The sequence below is a fragment of the Mastigoproctus giganteus genome, chromosome 5 (genome assembly GCF_048544385.1).
Source record: "Mastigoproctus giganteus isolate SK-2022 chromosome 5, ASM4854438v1, whole genome shotgun sequence".
Classification (NCBI taxonomy): Eukaryota; Metazoa; Arthropoda; class Arachnida; order Uropygi; family Thelyphonidae; genus Mastigoproctus; species Mastigoproctus giganteus.
This window is the reverse complement of record NC_143579.1, coordinates 49,985,673-50,009,516: the sequence shown is the minus strand read 5'-3', so window position 1 is coordinate 50,009,516 and position 23,844 is coordinate 49,985,673. Positions and strand designations below refer to the sequence as shown.

Below are 23,844 nucleotides of genomic sequence, written 5' to 3'. Positions count from 1 at the left end.
AGGAATGTAATTTATTGTAAAAAGATACCACTGTATCTGTATTCCTTAAGCGACAAAAAGAGCTTTCTTCATATTTTGGAGATTCACCTCTTTCTTCATCTAAGGAAGATTCACTTTGCTGCTGTAATGATGTTGAGGGACTGCTTGATTCCCCAGGAAAGGAATAGAGACTCTTCAGAATTAAATGTAAAAGCTGTGCTACTCAAGAATGGAAACATCCAACTATACCCAATCTGTCATGCAGTCCACATGAAAGAATCATATGAAAATGGAATTTCTCTTAAAAAAAGTACAGTATGCTAAATACAAGTGGCACATTTACAAAGATTTAAAAGTTATCCGGATCCTTTTAGGTCTACAATCTGGTTATACAAAATATTGTTGCACTTGTGAAAGTTGTAAAATTGAGCCAAAACCATTCATTACGAAACTAAGATTGGACCCTTCTTTCTCAGAATTCTTGTTCCTGGAAAGAAAAAATTTCATCTAAGTCACTAGTCGATCGAAAAAACATGTTTTTACCACCTCTTCACTTAAAGTTAGTCTAATGAAGAATTTTCTAAAAGCTATGAACAGGAATAGAGATGACTTTCACTATTTAAAACAACTAAATTTTCCACGCAGTAGTGATTGCGAAATCAAATGCGTAGTTCGCCGAAGATTAAAGAGTTATCGAAAGATGAACTTTTTGAAAGAATGTTAATTCCTTTAGAACTGGAAGCTTGGAAATTCTTCAGGAAAGTTTATGAAAAATGTCTGGGCAGCCACAGAGCTGACAACTATAATATCTTGATTGGAATTTATTGCAAGCCTACCAAAATTTTGATTTCGGCATGTCTCTAAAATTTATTTCCTCCATTCCCATTTAGACTTTTCCCAGATAAGCTTGGAGGCCTTACTAAAGAACACGGTGAATGTTTTCGTCAAGATATTGCTACCAAGGAAGATGGAAGCCCATTATGTCGGTAGACTATTCTTGTACATTGATCAGAAAGGCTCCTGATCAGTACAAAAAAAAAAAAAAAAAAAAAAAAAAAGAAAGAAAGAAAGAAATTGACGTTATTTCACATTGTTTATTATAATACTTGTTAAATTTCGCTAAAATTTTTAATAAGCATAACCTTCATTCCGCTCTAAATTTGTGAATACTAGGCTTCAAATTTGATGGAGTCTTCGGGTTTGATGAATCGAATTCAGCTCATCAAAATCCATGAGATATCCAAAATCCATACTTCAGGAGGGGAAAAAATCAAAAACTTAAAATTTATTTCCCAGAGTTATTGACAGTTCTGGTGTAATTGCAAAAATATCTGTGTCGTGACCACAAAACGTAAATTTACCTCTTCATTCAACATGTCTTTACCTGATAAGTTAAGTGAAATACATGACTTGAAAATTAACAGTTAAAATTAGATTAAATTGATATTTAATCTGTTTATTGATTCTGTGGTGTGGAGAAATCTTACATCGACCATTCATTATACCAACTCATTGCTTATTTGCAGCAGCGTTTCCGCAACCCATTTTGAGAGTCTATTATTAAGTGTAAAGCAAAAAAGTTCTCTATTTTTTTTAGAGGTAGACTTAATTAACAGAATCCAAAAGTGGATTCAGAAACTTCTGCAAATAAGCAATTAATTTAGTAACTTAATGATCTATATGTAGGACTTTTCAACAATAGAGTCAATAAACAAATTGTTACTTTTAAAATGTGGAGGTAACTTTTTTAAAATTTAAACTATTTTAATTAATTTCTTGTCATCTTTCAGCTTGTCTTTTCCGAAATTTTAGAAAATAAAACAAAAAGATAAAAAATATTTTTATTTGTAAAAAAAAAAAAACTGCAATAGCTTAAAATATATTTATTAATAAATTAATGTATAAAACGTAATTATACATAAATATGATATCCATTATTTTATTTTATAATTTAATTTTTTTTTGTCCTCTTCCTGGAGGTATAGGTGGATCTTGGTAAATTTTCTTCTCCTTTCTTCTTCTTTACACACTCCCTCCTATAAGTGGTGGTGTATTACTGTATGGATCAGCTATATTATGCAGTTATTTTATTTATTTACTTATTTTATATTTTATTTAATTAAATATAGTTGATTTCGAGGTTATATTGTATTTCATTTTAATCTAATGAGACAAAAAAGATAAATTGAAGAAAAAAAAATTGATTGATGGTATTATCGAATAATATTGAGCTAACTCATATTAGTATACGATATTTAAATTTTTGGTCCTCGTCCCAGAGATATGAATCATTTTTATAGTCCAGCTGCACCGGGGGGGGGAGCCTGTGGCATATCATCGCGAACTTGAGGCCCTTCAAGACTATGGTGCAGTAAAGTATCATACTTTACAGGGCTAAGCTCGTACAGATGAAACGATATATAATAATTTCAGCCACTTTTAAATAAATAAATTTTCTGTTTATACTCGGGGACGACCAAACGGTCAGAGGAGTCCACAAGAAAGAGAATATAAGAAACAGCACCGTATTTAGCAGTCACGGGCTTGAACTACGGTTACTCAAGGCACGTGTACTTAACACCCGTGTGCCAGACCACTCGACTACGGTGGCCGTAATTAGTAACATAACATGAAATGCTGTAATTTATCTTATAACTTCTAATCCTTTTTTTGACTCAGATATCATGAGTGAGAAGAAATATTTTAGAATAAATTATTTAGCACTGAGAAAATAATAATATACGATATGTGCAAGAATCACTATCTGTGTACAAATATAATGTTTATTTTACACTTTTTTGGGGCCCCGCATTCTGTAATGAAAATGCAGGTTACATAGCCTTAATAGCACATAATAAAATATTCAGTTATTTTCAATGCTGAGTGTGAATACGAGTATAATGAAAATTTCGATAAAAACATATAAGATGGATCTTACGTCACATACTCTCAAAGAAATAAAATATATTTCAAACAATATCCATAGATGGCACCACTAATATATATACAGTATATATAAAACTAAGATGTGTATCCTTCATATAACAAACTGATAATGTACTACAGTACACCAAAATATAACAAGAATGAGGTCATCATTTCCCCCTGCGACCTCATATAAATATACTATAAGTATATTATATTTACGCGCACAGACGAAGCACAGCTCTGTGCATGTATATTGTTCTATTAGTGGGGGGGAAGTCAGGAAGGGCGGATTTCTGATACAGACTTGCCTCGAAAGCACAATGCAAATATCTTCGAGAAAGACTTTTGTATCGGGAATTTTGCAGAAAGGTTATATTTATTGAAGGATATATAGTTTTTTTTTTATATAGTTTATATTGTATTAAAATCTTAGCTTATTTGTTAATGACCATATTTAGTTCACTGAGCATGCTCCCATGAAAGGCGCGATTTTCAACATTTAAAATAAAATAATATTATTTTTCTTCAGTAACTTACAGTGTATATTTTAGTCATGCAAATTATAGGCCCACAAGTTTTTATAACCTTCCCTATATACACAATAGCATATTATTTCCCAATAGGAGGCCAACTTGATCATTTACATTTCTGTTCTTTAAAGTATCTATTTATAACTCGTATGGCATAATGCCAGTTACAGATAACCTTGTCACATAATTCTATGTGCGATTATTACATAATTGGCCTTGTTATTTATTTATTTTTTTCCATGACCTGTTGGAATAGGAACCGCCTGGTTTAATACCAACTCGTACATAATGGAACATACCGCAATTTAAAACGCTGATTGATCTGTTGTATAAGTCACTTCGTTCTCCTGAACCCATGCGTGAAAAATATGGGCAACGTTTGGTGAGGAGTGGACTGGCACCAGAATTTGTGTGTGAAATGTGTCTAACTGGCGTTCTTCTTTCATTGTTTTTAAAAAATTCCGTTTAGAACCGATCCACACTTTGCTCATCCCGTCGCCAAATTCTCCACGTTATTCCTGATCCATATCATCCTATACTGACAATTACGTTGAAGAAGCTGTTGGTTATTTTGAACAGATTCTTTAGAATATTTTAAGGAATGGTAAGTCAGGGTAAAACTATCCAGGACTGAGTTCATGCTTACAGAATCGATGCATGGTGTTTACATCGGAGGGTATTCTTTTCCTATTGTTGTAGGGTTTTAGGCGCATGAGCGACTTAGACCATATTGCGCCGTATATATTATGTTTGTAAATTGCAAATGTTCTGTGGTTGATTTGCTTGTTTTTCTGAAGGAAAAAGAAAAATCCGAGTTTCCGTGAGAGAAAAACCACGCTGTTCTCGCTTGGCTGAGTCAGTTGGTCTCAGGCAAGAGTAGTGTGGAAATATGACCATAAAAATTCCTCGCATCATTGACGGGATTCGATCTCAAGTCTTTTTCACCCGGTGTGTGGAGGACGGTGATTATACCAACTGTGCTGCATGCGAGGGTTGGGAGGTATAATCCTCCAAAACATAGAATGATCAGTAGTGAAAGAAAAAGCCTAAATGTGCCGTCAGTAGTGGGAAATACTGGTAGTGAGAAGTGTGACCAGACATTCGACCACTAGATTCATCACCCATTCAATACTACCACTTTTGCTTATTTAAATCTTAGCCAAAAGCCATGTTTAGATTGCAGAGAAATGTCCCAGCTTCCTTTTTCCTTTCTACCAACGGATACAGCCAACTTCATTTGTAAACCCTTTAGATGATTGGTGGCCAAACATTTTACATAGTTCAATTCCGAAACAGAAAATGACGTATCACAATATACCTACTCTATATTCGGTACTTGTATTCAGTCACTGGGCTAGTTCTGCTGGAAATTCCTAAACTTCTGGGGAAGTCAGACTAATGGTTCGAAAAGTTTTAAGTAGAAAACAAATTCCTGGTATATAATGATATTTAGGGTTAGTTTCATAGCACTATTATACTAACATTTAATATGGAATATGTATATAAATTGCAAATGCTAATTACAAATGACCACAGTATTTGATAATCACTGATAAGTATTGGACAAGTATTTTATACAGAGACTTTGGAGAGATGGTCTTCCCTTACCTTTGGGAGTACTGAAAGGAGTGATGGAGCAGAAATTGTTCTCCCTGTATGATTTTTTTATCAATAAATTCATTGGAAACATTGGCTAGAGCGATGAAATGTTTGTAAAAGTTATCCTGAGGGGATGACTAGAGGGATGAAATGTTTGTAAAAGTTATCCTGAGGGGATGACTAGAGGGATGAAATGTTTGTAAAAGTTATCCTGAGGAGATGACTGGGGATCATTTCATTTCTCGGAGGATTTGTTGAACAAGTTATTACTTCCTTTATGTTGGGGTATCCACTTTGACAATAGACCAGTAGGTAGCACAGTGATTGTAATCACCTTCCTCCCAGATTAGTTAGGAAAGGCCTGAGTTCGAATCCTATCAGTGACACGGTAAATTTTTCAGTTTTCTTTTCTTCACAACGTGGTTGAGTTAGTCAGTCTTTTCAGCTGAGGATGAATAGGGTATCCAGAAGGTTTCTGGATACCCTATTCATCTATCTCAAGATCCAGTCCCCCGGTGCAACGGAGCCTATTAGAGTGCGAGCTTAGAGCTGATCACCAGACCTCATAAGCGTAGAGAAAGATGGGAGTTAAGTGTCCCTGTCTGTATATCTAATCAGTAAGTCAGGATTATTAATCCCGATGATCCAAACCTTATTGAATGTAAAAGGGCATATGTTTTCTGTCTCATGGTTTGAGATTGGTCAATAAAGGTGAGTCTTATATACATATCTCGTAGGACCTAAGTCGGGATGACCTTTTGCACAAACCTGAATGACATTTTTTAAACTTTCTTTTTGTGACAGTAATCTGTATATTCGTATCGTAATTCATTTTGTATGATTTATTCTGTAATCCACAAATAAAATGAATACCACAGAAATACATTTTTGCTCGCACTGAACTTGCCTAAGGCTGCATGCGATAAATACCTCACTTGAGGAAGCCTCGAAGTATTAATCAATATTATTTAATTAATCCTTCGTTAGGATTAATTAATCCTAATCGTACATATTGGGTCTAGCACATCATAGGTGTTTGTTTCTGCTTGCAGTTTTTTTTTTTTTTTAATATCTCATACAGAACACCGAACTTCACTGTATTCTTCTGTGAGCTTGAAATCTGTCTGGCAGTTTATTGTAAGGTTTGGTAGTGTTCTGTCTCGCCAGATGTGGTGCAGAACCTCTTGAATCCCGTCAGCGTGTAAGTGACAGCAATTTCTGTGGCGTGTCAATGAAGGTTAGGGTGTATTATAAGTTTTGGGTGATTTGTTTTGCAAAAATTTATAGTTTATCTTTTCAAGTGGTTTATCTAACAAAATTACAGACTTTTGCCTAATTTCGATAGATAAAAATTATGAGCAAAGTTTCATTCCCGTAGATCAAACCTTTGCCAGAAAAGAAAACATTCAATGTGATTATGATAGCCCTTCATAGGACGAAACTGACAGTGAAGATCGTTCTTCCATTTAAGATAGTGTATTAAATTATTTCAACAGAAAGACGTATTTCAATTTGTATAAAACCTTTTGTGCAAGATCGTACACTTTGGCACAATATAACTAGTTCATTTACTGCTACGAGTTAGGGGAGTGGCAAAAAATATTGCTGATCTTGTTCTGAAAGGGACACAAGAGAAAGAAACAAGACCTCCTCAAGAAAAATATAGAAAAGCTGAAAACAACTGTGCTAATTGTCAGAAAGGCAGTTGTGCATGAGATGATAATGCTGATGGGCTTGTGTTTATGCTTAAGTTTTTGATGTTTGTGTGGTTAAGATATATATTTTTTATGAAGCCCTCGCATATGGCACAGTGGTTATAATAAATAAATAAATTTTCTGTTTATACTCCGGGACGACCAAACGGTCAGAGGAGTTCACAAGATAGACAGAATACAAGAAACAGCACCGTATTCAGTAGTCACGGGCTTGAACCCCGGTCACTCAAGGCACGTGTACTTATGCACCCGCGCGCCTGACCACTAGGCTACGGCGGAAAAGGCCAGGGTTCGAATCCCCAATAACTCGAGGAACTTTTATAAGCTTTTATCACTCCGTTGGCTGAGTTAGTCGGTTTGAGGCGAGGATGGAGAGTTTTTTTTTTTTTTTTTTTTATCCCGGAAACTCGGATTTTTTTGTCTAGCAACATAGTCAAACTGATCACAGCACACACGAAATTTATGAGCACATGTGAATGAGGTTGTTCTCGAGTAACTATAATATGATTTTTTTTTTTTTTTTTTTTATGAAAGAGAACGAAATGCATTTCATAAAAGTTTTAATTTTTTTCCCTTATTTTACATCAATTTTATCAGTTTGTTTAGATAAAATCGCTTTCAATTTAATTAAAAAGTAGAATGACAACAATAATAAAGAAGAGTGGAGTCCTGATTTAGCATTTAGTTTGATTCCACATTGGATCCTGCCCTCGCAGTACCGTGGTTATAATCACCGTTCTCCGATATCGGGTGGATGAAGGTTAAGTGCAAATTCTGTCAGTGACCGAGGAATTTTGGCTTATTTTGAAACGTGGCACCTAACTTTTTAATTGGAACTACGGAATTTTAATATGCTTAAAAATTAAAAAATAAATAAATAAACAAATAAATAAGACCTCCTCAAGTTATGCTTAAGTTTTTGATGTTTGTGTGGTTCGAGGGGAACTCTCGACTTGAATACGGAATAAAAGGGAGTACAAACCTATAGAAGTTATAAGTTACCCAGAGATGTGGGATGCATTAGAAGCGAATGCTCTATTGTAAAGTGGCCCATAATAAATTCACCTATTGAGTACTGTGACTATGTCTCTGGTTCGAAAAGTTCAGGGTTGTTGTAGAGTTTTAGACGCATCAGCAACTTAGGCCATATACAATATGTCTGTAAATTGCGTGTGTTCTGTGATCGATTTACTGTTTGCTGAACGTAAAAACCGAGTTTCCGCGAGAAAAAAAAAACATTCTACCCTTCTACCCTCTCCTGAGACCGACTAACTCAGCTACATTGTGAAAAAGACCTTTAAAAATTCTTCGCGTCATTGACGGGATTCGTAACACAGGTCTTTTCTAACCGGTGAGGAAAGAACAGTGATTATAAAAACTGGGCTACAATTAACATATGCTACCTATGTTAAGCGTGAATACGTATCAATGTATTTTAAAAAAAAGTTTAATAGTTAATAATTTCATGTATAGAGTAACACGTTTTGTGCTTCGTGGCCTTTGTCTCAAATATAAAAGTGATCCAAATATAAAAAAAAAAAGGTTGGGAAACACTGGTCTAGAATTAACTTTATAGAAAAAGAAATGCTCTGAACGAGTACGTCTTTTTCTACGAGGCTCGATTTATCCACTTCTGCTCCTCCTCTCCAATGTTTATTTTCTTTATTGCTTTCCCATTTTTCCATTTTTTTTTTTTTTGTCCCTTTCTTTAGGCCATTTTCTTCCAACCCAATATATCCAAATAAAGTCAAGGAATTTTAACAAATTGTTTAAGTTCAAATAAAGATGGAATGTCGGTCCACTTATTTCTTGATATTTAAAAACTCTCTGGCCGAATATTACGATCAGATAGTTTCTAAAAGATTCTCTTGTATTTATCATCTAGTTTTATTTCAAATTTTCTTATTTTCATCACAACGAGAGGTGTTATGAAAAACTAACAAAAATAATACGCAAGATGAAAGGTAATTACTGGGTAAATCATTGGTAACTCTTAGAATCATTTATTTTCTATTCATGCAGACATCTGGAAACTCAGGCAATGCGCCACTGTCTCCTGTATTACACACAAAAGACTAAATTGTGTAATTAATATTACAGGACAGAAGCCAAAGTCGTTTTTTCAAACAATAATTTTATAATTAATATATTACTTTATTAATAAATTTATTAAATACTGATCAAGGTTGTACGATACAGAGAATTGTTTATAATAATGACAAATACATCATTATGAAAATAGAGGAACAAAAATTAAACAATGGGGCAGCTTTGGATATATTGTAATTTGTCTCTTTTTTTTTTTTTTTTTTTTTTAAGTATGATTCTCTTTTGTTTGTTCCTTGTTACTTAGTACAAGCTAAATAATTAGTTGCTTTCTTAGTCAACATCTTAACGAGATATCATTGTCACAAGAAATAAGTAGTTTTTCTCAAGTGAATAAAATAACTGCTATTTTAAATAGGTGGCACATTTTTCAAAAAAGATTAAACAGTTAACAATTTATGTCTAAGTAAAATATCGCCATTTTCACCTTTACCAGTTCTATAGAAAAATAAAGGTAGTTATTCGAACAAGTCAAAAAAATAAAAAGTTTTTATCTCCAACTCATATTCGAAAAGTACCCAGCTGGCAGCAGCTTAAGCTCTCTTCAAGCATTTTTATGGCTTCTGAGTGATGCCAGTATTAGTTGATACTTTTCCAATTCGTTTCTGCGGCAAAGGTCTTGAAGAATGACTGAAAAAAAATAAAAATAAATCAGAAGCAACATTGTCACTTATATAATCATGATGACGTAAACAGCGTAAATGAGAAAATTGGCTTCAATGTTGTGATCATCATACTGAAACCGATGTGAAAGACCTTCGTGCTAAACATTCAGAGATGTTATGACTGCACTCAACTGCATGGGGTAATGACTCCAAAAATACTTCTGTTCCTTTGCTAATAGACGATGTAAATTTCTAGCCCTCGGCTTTCTGACACCCCATTACTTCCGACTCTCAGCGGAAGGGACCACAGAGAGCGAAGTCCAATTAAGAATGGTGAGACTAAACCATCAGGAAATGCATAACTCACCCAAAAATCCCAGCGAAAATGCTTTGGCGAATGAGATTTCAAGAACCTGACGTCATTTTAACTTTGCAGCAAGGGCTTTGGTGCCAGAATGGAGAACGGACAACCCAGTGAATACAAACGGATGCACATACAGTGTTCAGTTGCTAGGGCAACATGCATTCGTAAGAAAGAAACCGTTGAAAACACACTAAGCCCAGTCCCCTCCTACTTTCTTGGTAGGGTGTGAGCCCAGATTTAATTAACTTCCACCTTTGCAGCATTTCCATTTATCGCGTGGCAGTATGACCAGTTCCAGCCATATTGTTCCTTTCCACTCCACGGACTGCGTTCCTATGAGTACCTTTCTGACAGGATATTTCAGGACTAGTTGAGTGGTGAATATGGGAAGACAACTAAACAGCTGTAACACGCCTTGTACAGAAACAGAAGCCAACTTTATCATTATGGATATTCCACCGAAAAAAATTCTAGAACTTCATCTACCGATTTGTATTCATCAGCATTTCCAGCATGGAAGCGAGCCAAGATATCGCATATATATCGACTATAGTCAAAGGGTAAGCAATCTTCTAACATAGTTTTTGTTAATGATTTTGTCAAGCATATTTGATTTATCATATAAAAATTATATAGTCTTAACAGCTTGTGAACATTATAGAATGATGGTCAGGTATTTTATTAATGCTATTTGCATTTTTTTTTTAAATTAAAAGTTACTCGAAAGAAATTTCTTTAAATATGATAATTTAAATATTATTGGATATAGTTAAGTTTATTATGATGGTTGGTTAGCTGTTCTGTGAGTTTTTAGAGCGTCAGATAATTTGGTCACAGTGCGCTAGTTTATGTGGTCTATTTGATCGCATATTGTATGTGTACATGGACCGATTGTATGTTGCGCGAGATGAAAAACTCGGTATGATGACTGAATTCGAGGTTCGACCGGAAAGAAAATTAAAATATTTTGACTTGAATCTCTGGGTAAATGTACTGAAGATCTTACTGAGGACCGATAGGAGACTGAGCTTCGCTTCCCCTAGATTTTTCTCACTATCGTCTCTGTTCAATCCGATCCTGATGGAAATGAAATTATTTATTGCCTGCAGGTGAGATTGTAACCTATTGTATAAAAAATTGTTGTATAAATCCTGAATAGGATTCATGTTTTCTAGGCAACATGACTGCACTCATGCTGCCTAGAAAAAAAAATCTATTAAAGCAGCTGCTTACAATAAAGAGCGAAAGTGCAATTCTGTAGATGTAGGATAAATGTTTTTTGAAAACGTACACCGCAGAATCGTAATTAGAATTTTTGTCTGTCCATTTCGAGGTTTTCAAATGGCTTCCTGCAGCGTCTTTCAAAAACCACATCAAAACATACCTCGCGACAAAGCAGTTTCGCCACTGCAGCCATATGATGATGTCGTTATAGACGTTTTACTTCTCAGTTACAACTCTTCTCAATATCCAAAGCAGCAAATGCAGAGCCTCAGAAAAGTTTCAGAACTATGTTCAAATAGGGGTTAAAATGATCTCTCAGAGATCATATGGCCTCCTATTTGAATACAGTGGAACACGTTAAACCTCGATTACTGCAAGTGTTTCTCGAAATTCAATAGCAAAAATATCACCAGATCCACCAACTTCGGGAAAACCTGAGCGGTCAGGGGGCTCTACAGTTGGTTACGTATGATTGTTAAGGAGCATGGGGGGGGGGGGGCTTCCGATTATGTCATGGGAGGAGACTCAGAATTTATAGTTTCGCCTTTATTCAGTGAACTATACAGAGCCGCTTTTTTGTGTCACTCATGCAAGTAACATATGAATGTTTAGGGCAGTATTTCGAATTTTTTTTTTTTGACACCGACATACCGTGTGCATGCCAAAAATAATTCAACACCTCACCTCTTTTATTCTTCATCTTTAAGTTGTTGGTAAATGCAACGGTACGCAACTTCCTTTGTTTCGAACAAAACATGCAAACCGAATTACAGAGAAGTGGTACTAAACACACTTTTAAACCAAGATCATCTGAAACAGATAATATTTCCAAATTGTGTTAGACTACATCAGTTATTAGCTTTCAAATAGAAAGAATGTCTCCAGACCTCACCCGCCTTGAAGAAATGAAACATGTAAAGAAATAAATATCGTAACATTTTAATGTGATTTTACTGATTAAAATACTGTATAAAATTAAAAATTTTACTGATTAAAATATGATTACTGAAGAATTATATTTTAATCAGTCAGTTATATCAATATTGCAGTGAAAGGAAATCAGAGTGAAAATAATGCTGATATGATGCCAAAAATTGACAACACACTTTGGGAAACGCTCCAACACCCTATGACGACGTCCGTTGATGTTAAAAAATATATAATTATCACTAAAATTAATCTAGCACTGTATATATATATATATATTTTTTTTTTTTTTTAACTGATAAGCGACATCGTCGCATAATTAAACAAAAAAGAAAGAAAAGAAAAGAAACGTTTATAATGTGTATACTTGGATGAACTGTAATAATAAATTATATTTGAACAGAAAAAAGTTTATTTAGTTTAAATGATAAATGCCCTTCATATTTATCAACTATTCATCACTTGACATGAATTATTATCCCGACGTACTGTACTTGGAAATCCAATAATTTTTCAAAAAGGTTTCCATTCCCCACCCCTGTACACTTTCCCCAAACGCACACACATTTTCCGGGACAGCATCTACTTGTAGTGTGTTTAGTGCCCGCCCCTGGTATTTTGGCGTCTGCATATTGATTATGAAACTGAAATTATTTACAAGAAAAGTGGATGACATCCCATAATCAACAAATTAATGGTGAATCCGCGATTACTGTTTGGCCGACCCTTTAATTAAACACACAAAAAATAAATGAAATAATAATTAAATTTTTAATTATTATTAGTAGTAGATGTAGCTCACGATTCAGTAAGCTATGCAGAGCTGCCAAGTAGATGTACCGCTCGCTAGGGGAGCTGCATTGAACTACAATACAAGCTTTCATTTCAATTCAAAATTTTGAATTAACCCAAATGTTTCAGAAACCATATATTGTCTCGCAATCAAATAAGATTGCCGACAGATGTAGAACATACTTTTGCTTGAAGTTAGTTGCGATATCGCGTCCGATGCGCATTTGGATAATTCGAAATGATTAAAATAATCTACAGAATACATTTCGACAAGTGACAAGTTCCTTATCATTTCTTTCAAATATCTTCATGGAGGCAGTGAGGCGAGATAAGATTATAAAATATAAAGAAAATACTTTATAGTCTGCTAAACTGTACTTATTTTATTTATTTATTCGACGACATCAAACGAGCTGTTGATAAAGTATTATTACAGACTTTTGGAATAAAATATAGACCTGTATAAATATGTATATACTAGAGACAAAATTCAATTACATTGTTTCATTCTTTTAATTATAACCGTAAATTAAGAGCTAAAAACACGTTGCCATAAGTAATATTAAATTGATCTATGTGGTCTATCGCAGGATTCTACAACCAGTCATTAGGTGCATTACAGCCAAAGTAGCTTATGCGCCATCAAACCCCAATAACAACAACATCCGGTCATTCGGCTGTCAAAGTGAATAGAAAACAGTGAGCAGAGGTTTTGAAATGTATTTAGAGTAGTTCACTTTGAAAATATATTGGAAACACGCATACCTGTCTGCTTTGATTGCAACTTTCATGGCAATGCCTTGATGTGATGGAAACTCAACGAATTTTTAGTTCATGCTGCGAGAGAGCTATAAAACATAATTGTACAAGTAGGCATAGCCTCATTCTGTATACGTAGCATTGAGCAAAAATTACTGTAGAGGATTTTCATCACTGATTGTCTTGGTATTGCACTACGCACTTTAAATTAAAAAAAAAATACTATTCCATTGGTGAATAAATAGCAATATTTAAATATTGTTATTTATTTGAAATGTATGCCATTCCCCCAATCCAGGTTTCAACAATTTCTCGAGTCTCATCGCTGGTACTGTGAGCAGGTATTGTAAGTGACTGTCATGACGACCAAACTTCCCCACAGACTAGATCCCAACGAGTTCCAACCAGTGGAATAGCAGTCCGTCTGGGTGGACGAGATTGTTCAGTTTGGTGAAATTTAAGTGGCAGTTGAATTGGCATCGTCTAGTGGTAGGTAAAAAGTATGATAAGAGTGTATGTAGACAAGTTCTTTTTTTTTTTTTTTTTGTCGATTGATGCAGCAGAAGCCTGGCATCTTTTGAACCTCATTAATTCTGAATTCACTAGATATGATGGTTATAGCCTAGTGGTCATTGCATGTACAGACTTACGCATGCTGCATGTTCGAATCCACTCAATGCCACAAAACTGGAAAGTATTATTATTATTATTATTAGCTGTATGGTGTAAGGAAGCCTGAGGCTTATGCCGCACAAGCCAAAAAAACCAAATACCTAAATTACCCTGAGAGAGAGAGAGAGAGAGAGAGAGAGAGAGAGAGAGAGAGAGAGAGAGAGAGAGAGAGAGAGAGAGAGAATTAGAAGGGAATCACCAAGAAAGAGAAGAATGATGATATCCAGCTCAGGACCCTGGGTGTGCCAAGCCCATACCCACCAGATGTGAGCCTCTATTCTTCTAGTTCACTATCATGTAAACTGCTTAGGTAGGAAATTCAAATATGTCCTTTGTCTGTAGTTCCCCGCAGAGGATACTCCTAATTATGATAACTATTGTTCAGGAAATTGCTGTTACTATGGCCGATGGTGGCAGACAAAATTCACACTCGTCCTCTTGTGCCAGAACAGCTTAGTAACAAATAAATGGACAACAGTCTGCGAAACTTTTGACTTCTCCTATAATAGTTTCCTTACAAGATCAATGTGCTACACCAGATGATGAACTCCACATGATGCTGAACAACCTGACTCTGCGTTTCAGTTTCTAATTAGGATTGAAACGGATGACATGTGGCCTTGCAACATCTTATAAACCGACGAGGTTAATTTTCGGTTAAATGGCAGTGTGAATACCGTTAATTACTAAGGGGAGCGTTGCCTTCGCGTTTTTATCGACGAAATTCTTTTCTATTGCCCACATGATACTGTTTAGTGTGGGTTCACAGCAAACATCATAATTAGGCTATTCTTCTTTGAAGGGGTTCGAGTACGTGGTCCACAAACTTGTATTGTTACAGATGAACGTTATTAACATCTTCTCTGACACAATATGAGTTCTGTCTTTCATGAGAGAGAGAGAGAGAGAGAATATTTGAACACAACTATGTTTATGCTTCAGGATAGAGCTCCAAACATTCATTGCTTTGTCGCTAAAAAAAGTTGCTTCGAGCCACATTTTGCTTTCTTGACTATAATCCTTGGAACTTCTAGTTATGAAGATATCTTAAAGTTAGAGTTTTATCAAGACAGCATTAAACTTTTACGTGAAACAGTCTCAGTTTTGTTCCGAATTAACAATACCTTTTGGAAAAACGCAAATTATGTATGGTTTAAAAGGTATACGTGAAAATGAACTATTAAATATTAAAAGGAAAACTGAATCCGCGTGAATAGTAATAACGTTTACAATTTAGTGTGTTTATTACATAAATTCTAAAGTGATTACTATTCACGTGGACTCAGTGTATTTTCTTTTAATATTTAAAATGAAAATTCTTTCATCATTCGTATAGAACCGTGTCAGTGCAATTAATTGGATAAAATGGTAAATCATCTGATTAAGATAGAGGTAATGGAACATTTACGTGCAGTTGTTTGTGGCTCTGTAGTTCATTCTACGTAACCTGAAGAGAAAGGCAGTTTCCATGCAGAACTGTATTGCTATCAAGTAACACAAGGATTTATAATATGTACTGTTCAAACTTTGAACAGCCCATCAATTTCGAGCTTTAAACGCTATATAAAATTACTATTATTGCTCCTTATAACGGTCAATATTCACGTACATTTAAAACATGATAGTAACCAGTAGTTATTCGGAGAATAACAGAAACATAAAACAGCCAATACGGGCTTAAATTGGTGTCAGACAGAAGCTTTGATCGCTGCGCGAAAAATTTTAGCATAGTTTTTTGTTTCTTTTTGTCATGTCCCCTTTACGACTGTTTTGCCCTAAACTAGAACACAACAACAGTTGTCATAGTAGCTGAATGATTCCCCCTGTTGCCTTTTAGCGCAATGGAACACTCTCCTTTTTTGCGAGAATCGTTTTATCAATACCTCCACCAAGGAGCGTAATTTAACATCTACACAAATTCCGGTAGGGGATTTTTGTCAAGCGAAAATACTGTTTAACAAGTTTTAATATTATGCTCAGTCAATAAGAATAGCTTTTTGCCCATGTGTCCTTTATTTATTTATTTTTTTATTCATTTTTTTTTCACAACCTGTTAAAAGTTACTGGATTTATTCCTTTGTTATCTTGGTTCAAAACTTTCGGTACTTTAACAAATAATTAACAAAACCTGCTTACTGTTGTAAAGGAGCTTGACCTCTTTGAATAAAACAGAATTTTTTCAATCAGGACCTTTAATAATTGGTGTGTCTTATGTCCACTAAGTACACTGCTCGGCAAAATTAATAGAACAAAATGTTTTTCATGAATATTTGATTGTGAACGGTGTCACCGAAGGCGAATATTTAATATAATAGGCATCCTGCCATGCAAATTCCGAGTATCCAATAGAAATCGATCTACCACGTTATAGAGTCGTACATTATGCTAATTTTTCATGCCTGTGAAAACACGGGTTGCGACGACATCACTTCATTCCCATTTTGTAGCTTGCTGAGTGGGATGGCCACATTTCTAGTACTCAGGATTGTAAGTCATCGTTTAGATGATTCTTTGAGATGGCGGACCGTTGGACGACTTGAAGCTGGGGAAATCGCATTTCCATTTTTTTTTCCATTTCCATTTATTTGTACACACAATTCTTTACATTTTATATACAAGAACTTACAGAGAAGATATATATACAATTTTATATACATTAGCATTATCATTCTCATTATACCTATATATATACTATATTATATATGAACACGTGTGTGTGTGTGTGTGTGTGTGTGTGTGTGTGTGTGTGTGTGTGTGTGTGTGTGTGTGTTTTACCTGTATCAAGGGTGGCTCCTAGGCCTTAGCCCATCTCCATCTTGCACGTCTGTGGTGGTGCAGAAACTCAGCAAGCTTTTTATCGCTTGTGTATGTCCACCCTGCCATCAGGGAGCAGCCAACACCCAGGCAGCCGCTGCCTGCCCCCAGGCACAAGCAGCCAAGCCTGGGTCTACTATTACCTTAAGTGCCATGGGCACAAATCCCACACCCACCGGAGATAGTGCAATACCGGTGGGTGCCAGCAATCCCGTCCCCAGGTTGCCCAAACCTGGAAACCAGCAAAAAAAAAAAAAAAGTAAATATTTACATATGTTCAAAAGATAATAGGATTTTGACTCTAAATCCTAGTAATACAATTCAATTTTACATATCTGACAAGTCATCCTATTTATATTTAATGAGATACCAACATTTATATTAACTGCTCAGCTGTCAGATTTATACTCGATTTTGGATTTGAGTTCTTAGTTGAAGTCTTTTCTTAAAGACCGATTCTGCAAAGGTCTGGAAAGTCTCAAAGTTTGTTTTGTTCTCAACTAGTATTTTCACGTTGTCCTCAGCTATATCTGGAACCTGATTAAGTAGCAATACTCGTTGGTCTGTATATTGCGGACAAAACAGTAAAACATGGATCCAGTCCTCCATTTGACCACAAGTGCAAAAAGGATCCGGCTCCAAACCTCTGTCGAAAAGTTTGGCCCGCAGAGATCCATGGCCTGTTAATAAGTACGTTGTAAACATGCTTGGTGCAAACCACGAAACAGAAGGTTGAGTAGAAGCAAACTCAACATTTTCAATATACTTCTTTGTGACTTCGCCGTGCACAGACGCATTCCATCTACTTTGCCAAATACTAATCATTTCACTCCATAATCTTTTCCGTTCTGTCTTTAAGTTACTAACTGGGTCGGTTGTAATTCCCATAATGGATACCTGCAGTCCTTTCTTATGTTTATAAATCATGCCACGGTATATGATAAACAAATCTAAAGGCAGTTCTCCTCCAAGAATTTGGAGGGCATTGTTTGATACTGTACGAGGGGCATTGTTTAGTGCCAGAAGCATTGTCCTTTGAATTGATTGTTAGCTAGTAGCTTGTTTTTAATTATCACCTTAACGACGTTCTGGTGCCAAATACCTGCTCCATACGAAACTATAGGCAGAAATATTGCTTTATAATATAGTTTCAAGGTCTTTTTATTCAAACCCCAGTCTCTTTTGGAGATTCTTATGACCGAAGCAGTAAAATTTCTAATTTTTTCCTTCAGTTTGGTGACATGAGGGTTAATTTATCATCAAGAATTATGCCAAGATATTTGTTTTGGGGAACATAAGGTATCTGTAAACCATTCAGTTGAATTCTTGGTGGTCTTCCGTAATTAAAGTGGTTTTTAAATGTCATGAAATTTGTTTTACTCGGAGATATCTTGAGCTTGTTGATGTCAGCCCATGCCACCAAATCATCTAAGATCGGTTGAATTTTGTCCTCTAATACCTTACGTGACCTTCCTTCTATGGCAATCACGAGATCATCGGCGTAGGCCACCTTTAGAGAATCCTCGTGTGATTTCGTGAGCCACTGATCTAGTACGGCATTCCAGAGGAGATGCCCCAACACCGACCCCTGGGGGCATCCTCTCGAAACCTGGGCCTTGTAAGACAGATGCTTTGCCTTGACCATAATGTATCTCTCATTAAAGTATGATCTCAGTACCCTGTACGCATAATTATCACATTTAGCCAGCCTTAAAGACCTGAGGGCACTCTCCCACCAGAGGGAGTCGAAAGCGCCCTCAAAGTCCACAAAAATTGCCAAAACATATTTAGAAGATGAATTCTGGATAAAGTTCATCAACGTAAGAATAGCATCGTCGGTGGACCTCCCTTTTTTAAAGCCAAACTGGCAGTTTGAGCATAGTTGGTTTCCCTCAAATTTCTTTAGTATTCTGGGAGCCAGAAGACGTTCATATAACTTTCCCAGATTAGCAAGTAAGGAGATTGGTCTGTAAGCACGGGGATCGGATATATTTTTCCCTGTCTTGTGAAGAATCTTGAGCAATGCCAATTTCCACTGATTTGGAAAATATCCTTCCAGAAGGCATTTGTTCAAGAGATTTAGCAGTACTTGTGGGTAAAAGTTGAAAAACTTGACGATAACAAGATTCTCCACAAGGTCAATTCCGGGGCATTTTTTGCTGTTTAATCCAGCTATGGCAGAACCCAACTCCAACAGATTAAAACACTCAATATCAGTTGAACCCGTGTACATACTGTTTTCAAGACGTATCTTGCCTTGCTCCAATGTATCCAACTCAGGAATATCTTTAGGGAACAGACTTGACACTATAGCATGTACCGTGGAGCTCCAGTCCTCAGATTCTGCTCCGTTTATTCTTACTGTATTGTACACTTCTCCACAGATTAATTTGTTTCTGGAGATTTTGTAAACTAATCCCCACGGTTCTGAATTTCCAATCTGTTTGACAAATCCTTGCCAACAATCTATTTTAGCATTAGCTATTTCTTTGTGGTATCTCCTTCGAAGATCTCTATAAGAATCCTTGTATGCTTGAACATCCTGTTGAGACAGATGTCTGTGATTTTGATATTCCTTCCTTGCGTTCTGAACTTGCGATCTTAAATTTGCAAGATCTGAGTTCCACCAAGGGACAGGAGTTGTCTTGTTGTGTTTTTTCTTCGCTGCATAATCCGTGGCCAGATACAGCTGGGTTTGAACAAAATCAACAATCTCCTCAACCCTTAATATATTAAGGGATTCGATCATTTCGGTCGTAAAGACAGCAGAGAGAAAATCTTTAAATTTGTTCCATTTAATAGTCTTAATGGAAAATCTCCTAAGATCAGTAAGTTGAAGGTCGTCGACTCGCTGCCCAGGAAGAAGACCATAAACTATGGCACGGTGGTCACTGTTGATTAACTCTGGGACAACATCCCAATGAGAGATACAACAATCAATTTTGACAGAGGTCAGAGTAATATCAATGTTGCTTTCACCGTTGACAGTCGAAAAAGTGTAGGGTTTATTAGGCAAATTTTGAACAGTAAGTCCATGAGCAAGAATAACATCTTCCAGGGCCGAACCACGAGGGTCATTAAACCCGCTATGCCACATATTGGATTTTGCATTTACATCACCAGAAATTATCAAGTTTTTCGAGGCAAACTTTGTACATAATCTATCTATACTGTGCAGAGCCAATTGGAAGTCTTCTGACGGCGGGCAATAGAGAGAAACGATATAGAAATTTATAAATTTCGAGGAGACAAGCACACAGACTGCGTTCTGAGAATACTCACCAGAAATAGAGGTGACCACTAAATCGTTATTCAGAATGACGATAGCTGTCTTGGGCGAACTGTCAAGCGAGTGCACAATTCTTGCAGAAGTTGGGAAGCCCATTAGCTTAAATGCTCTACCTCCAATTTGTGCAGAGCAATAAGGTTCCTGAATACAAATAATATCCATTTTATTCTCAAATGCCGCCACCCTTATCTCGTCCATAGTTGCTCTAGCTCTTTGGCCGTTAATTTGCAGGATTTTAATGCCCTGGTAAGAATAATTTACACTCAAAAGAGGATTTGGATTAGCCGTATTATTCATATTGTGTTCTCTTTTCTGTCAATTCCACCGCTCTTATGTATTCGGGACAGCAGCTATCACGAACAGAATGTTGAAAATCTCGATTTCTCCTCTTACAGTTGACACATTTTGGTGGCTCCTCTTTGTGCGTGCATTCCGAGAAGACGTGGCCTCCATTGGCACAATGGCCGCACGAGACTGTTTTGTGCGAACAGTTTTGCGCTGAATGTCCATACCCCAGACAGCGAAAACATTTAGAAACAGCTGTAAAATGACGAAACCTGTGTGAGGAGAACCCCAGAAAAATACGATCATTTTGCATTATATATTTGTATATTTTTGGAGCTAATCCAATGACCCAGTTAGTAACACGATTTCCTGCACCAGAACTGAACCTGAAAGTGGTTCCTTGCCTCACCTCTTCCAAGCTACAGCCAAAGTCTTTCAAGTTTTTAATGTAGAGATCCTCTACAATGTCCTCTTTGGAATAATCCTTGGGGATATTGTATATTAGAACAGTGGGACGTTGCAAACGGGGTTTATCCATAGCCAGACCAATACCAGTCAGCATTGTTGAATTGCAAATGGTTTTTGCATCTGTATAGTTCGTCGTTTCGACTAGAACACCATTGTTTCTTAACAATCTAATGTTTTTAATCTTGATATTTCTGTGCTCTTTTCTCATTGTGTCGATGACCTTGTTTTTTATGTCCTGACCACTGGATATTGAACTGTCAGGTGATGGCTTTAATATTATTATATTGTTAGGATCACTACTGACCGCACTTTTGTTCCTGGGTTTATCATATTCTGTAGTTCTGGATTCAGATACACTTATGTGTTCTTTAGTAATAACTCCTGAGGGGATAATCCGATCAGCCGGACATTGTGCCCTAGTTCTAGTGTCTTCTCTAACAACGTCCGCATAAGACGTAAGTTTAGGATCTTCTTTAAAAAGGCTTTCAAAAAGGTTTACTCTTATTTGCAATTCCCCTGCCTTGACTTTTAAACGCTCATTCTCAATTATTAGTGCAGTAGTTACAGCCTCAAAATCTGACCATAAACTCTGGATACAATTAGAGGCAACCTTTGTTACCTTACTCGATTCGGATGCTAAGTAATCCCCTAAAGATCTTTTAATTTTTGTAATTGTATTATATACCCTTGTTGGGTCAAGAGGTTCAGAAAAATCAAATCCTTCCACAAAAGAAGTGTTTTGTGTCAAGTGAGACTTGGGCAAAGCTTGTTCCTTTTCAGGATTTTTAACTACTTCAGAGTATTCATGTACAATTTCTTGATTACTCAGAGAACTTAAGTTTGAGGTATCCTGTACATCATGATTTTTACATACCTTTACTTCACTGAAATCCGAAGTAAGAGAGTTTTTCTTTTCATCAGTATTGGAGATCTGAACACATTTTTTGATCACTGTCTTAGGGTACACTTTGCCCACATTTTTATTAGTTCCCTCAGATTTTGAGTTCCCAGTTTTGGCGAAGCTAGATGTTAGCAATTCCTTTTCTCCTTTTTTACCAACAGTTTTTACATTTGCTGTCTTAGCTATCTGCTCCCCAGCATCTACGTCAGTCCGTTTTGGGCCCTCGTTTCCAGCTTTAACTGAGAATTCATTGTCTGAATCAGACATAATCGTGGCACGTTTTCTCCTGGCACTCTTAGACAGGAGTTCTGATGCAGATTTAGCACTCGCATCTGAGTCTATAGTCTCAGACTCAGAGTTCTGAGAGCTAGGTATGTTTTCATCCATGGGATTGGAAAAAAAAAAAAACGCACAAGATCTGTTAATTAAAATCCTCTTCCCTGAAAGCGAAATAAGTTTATTTTGCTTGGTAGGTGAATTCGGTGGCAGGTAGCTTCTGCACAGCAGATGGACGAAAAGAAAACTAGCAATACAGTGCTAAGATAAGTGAAGACTAATGAACATATGACATTAAATCAAAATACTGCGATGGCGCTAGTAAATGTTTTCCGTTTCCATGACAAAATTCAAAAATAGAATATTTCAAGTCGCCATTATCGTCCATACAAAGTCTATGGGACAATGGTATCTCTATGGGAGATTTCAGAGTTATAAGTATAAGCACTATGCAATGCAATGTACGACTATGAAATCATAGTCGTACATTGCATTTTGTAATATAATCTCATGCAAATTATTCCACAACCACAACCTCATCCAGTTTGTAATATAATCTCATGCAAATTATTCCACAACCTCACGGTTCCAACAACCAAAAATCACTATGCACTATGCAATGAAATGTACGACTATGAAATCAATTACTCAGTTTGTAATATAATCTCATGCAAATAATTCCACAACCCCGCGGTCCCAACAACCAAAAAATCACCTATGAACTCACCACAACTTTAACTTCTAAGAACACATATTTATACATAGGGGGGTTGTCAATGAACACATTAAATATCTCAAGAAGCAGGAGCACATTCACTACACATGAACCACACTGGACGACACCTAGCGAACACTGGGGAAATCGCAGGCGGAGGTGGCATGTTGGCTTAATGTGTCGTCTTGGCACTATGGAAGCAGTTTCAGGAGACAGTAACCATTACAAGAAGAGCTAGCCAAGGTAGCCCGAGGGTTCCAGAGGGTCAACCAGAACAGACCGCTATCTGGTTCTAACAGCAAGACGGAACCTTACGATGTCCTGCCCTCAACTGTCTCTTGAGGTTGCTGAGGCCACAGGTAAAAACATTTCCAACCGGACTGTGTTAAGAAGGCTCAGTTCAAGTGGGCTCTATGCAAGGAAGCCAGTGGCTTGCATCCCATTAACCCCAAACCACCGCAGAGCTCGTCGAAACTGGTGCCTTGAACATGTGACTTCGAACCCTCACAAATAGGTCAGGGTTCGAAGTCCTGTTCTTGGATGAGTCCGTTTTAGCCTACAAACAGATTCTAGACGTTATCTGGAGACAATGAGGAATGCAGTACCATTCCTCCAACATCAGAGAAGACACGATGTTGGGCAGAATAATGATGAACGGTCTCACCCCTTTTCATGTTTTCGATAGAGGTACCATAACTGCTCAGAATTACCGAGAACAGATTCTCGAACCGCTATATGCAACTTTTTAGGGGTGTCGTTGGCCCAGATTTTCTTTACATGCACGACAACGTGCATGGTGGCAGAGGTGGCGTTCCATGGTGGTGGAACTCAAGTTGCGGAGGAATATCTTGAAACTGAAGATATTCAACGACTGCCGTGGCCAGCACGATCACCAG

General features: G+C 36.5%; 1 protein-coding gene across 2 annotated transcripts in view; it reads left to right on the top strand.

The window, feature by feature from the left end:
- The first annotated feature begins 3,985 nt into the window (after positions 1 to 3,985).
- The window catches only part of LOC150085380 (solute carrier family 2, facilitated glucose transporter member 1-like), a 189,158-nt gene continuing 169,299 nt past the window's right edge, over positions 3,986 to 23,844 (top strand). The window contains exon 1 of one of the 2 annotated variants that reach the window (XM_090374016.1): positions 3,986 to 4,113. Coding sequence is in view for 1 of the 2 variants with exons in the window: in XM_090374015.1 (XP_090230141.1) it covers positions 10,210 to 10,386 (177 nt within the window). In the remaining variant the exon portion in view is untranslated. Of the gene's footprint in view, positions 4,114 to 10,148; positions 10,387 to 23,844 lie in introns of those variants that run through there. The other variant, XM_090374015.1, reaches the window with a different exon arrangement.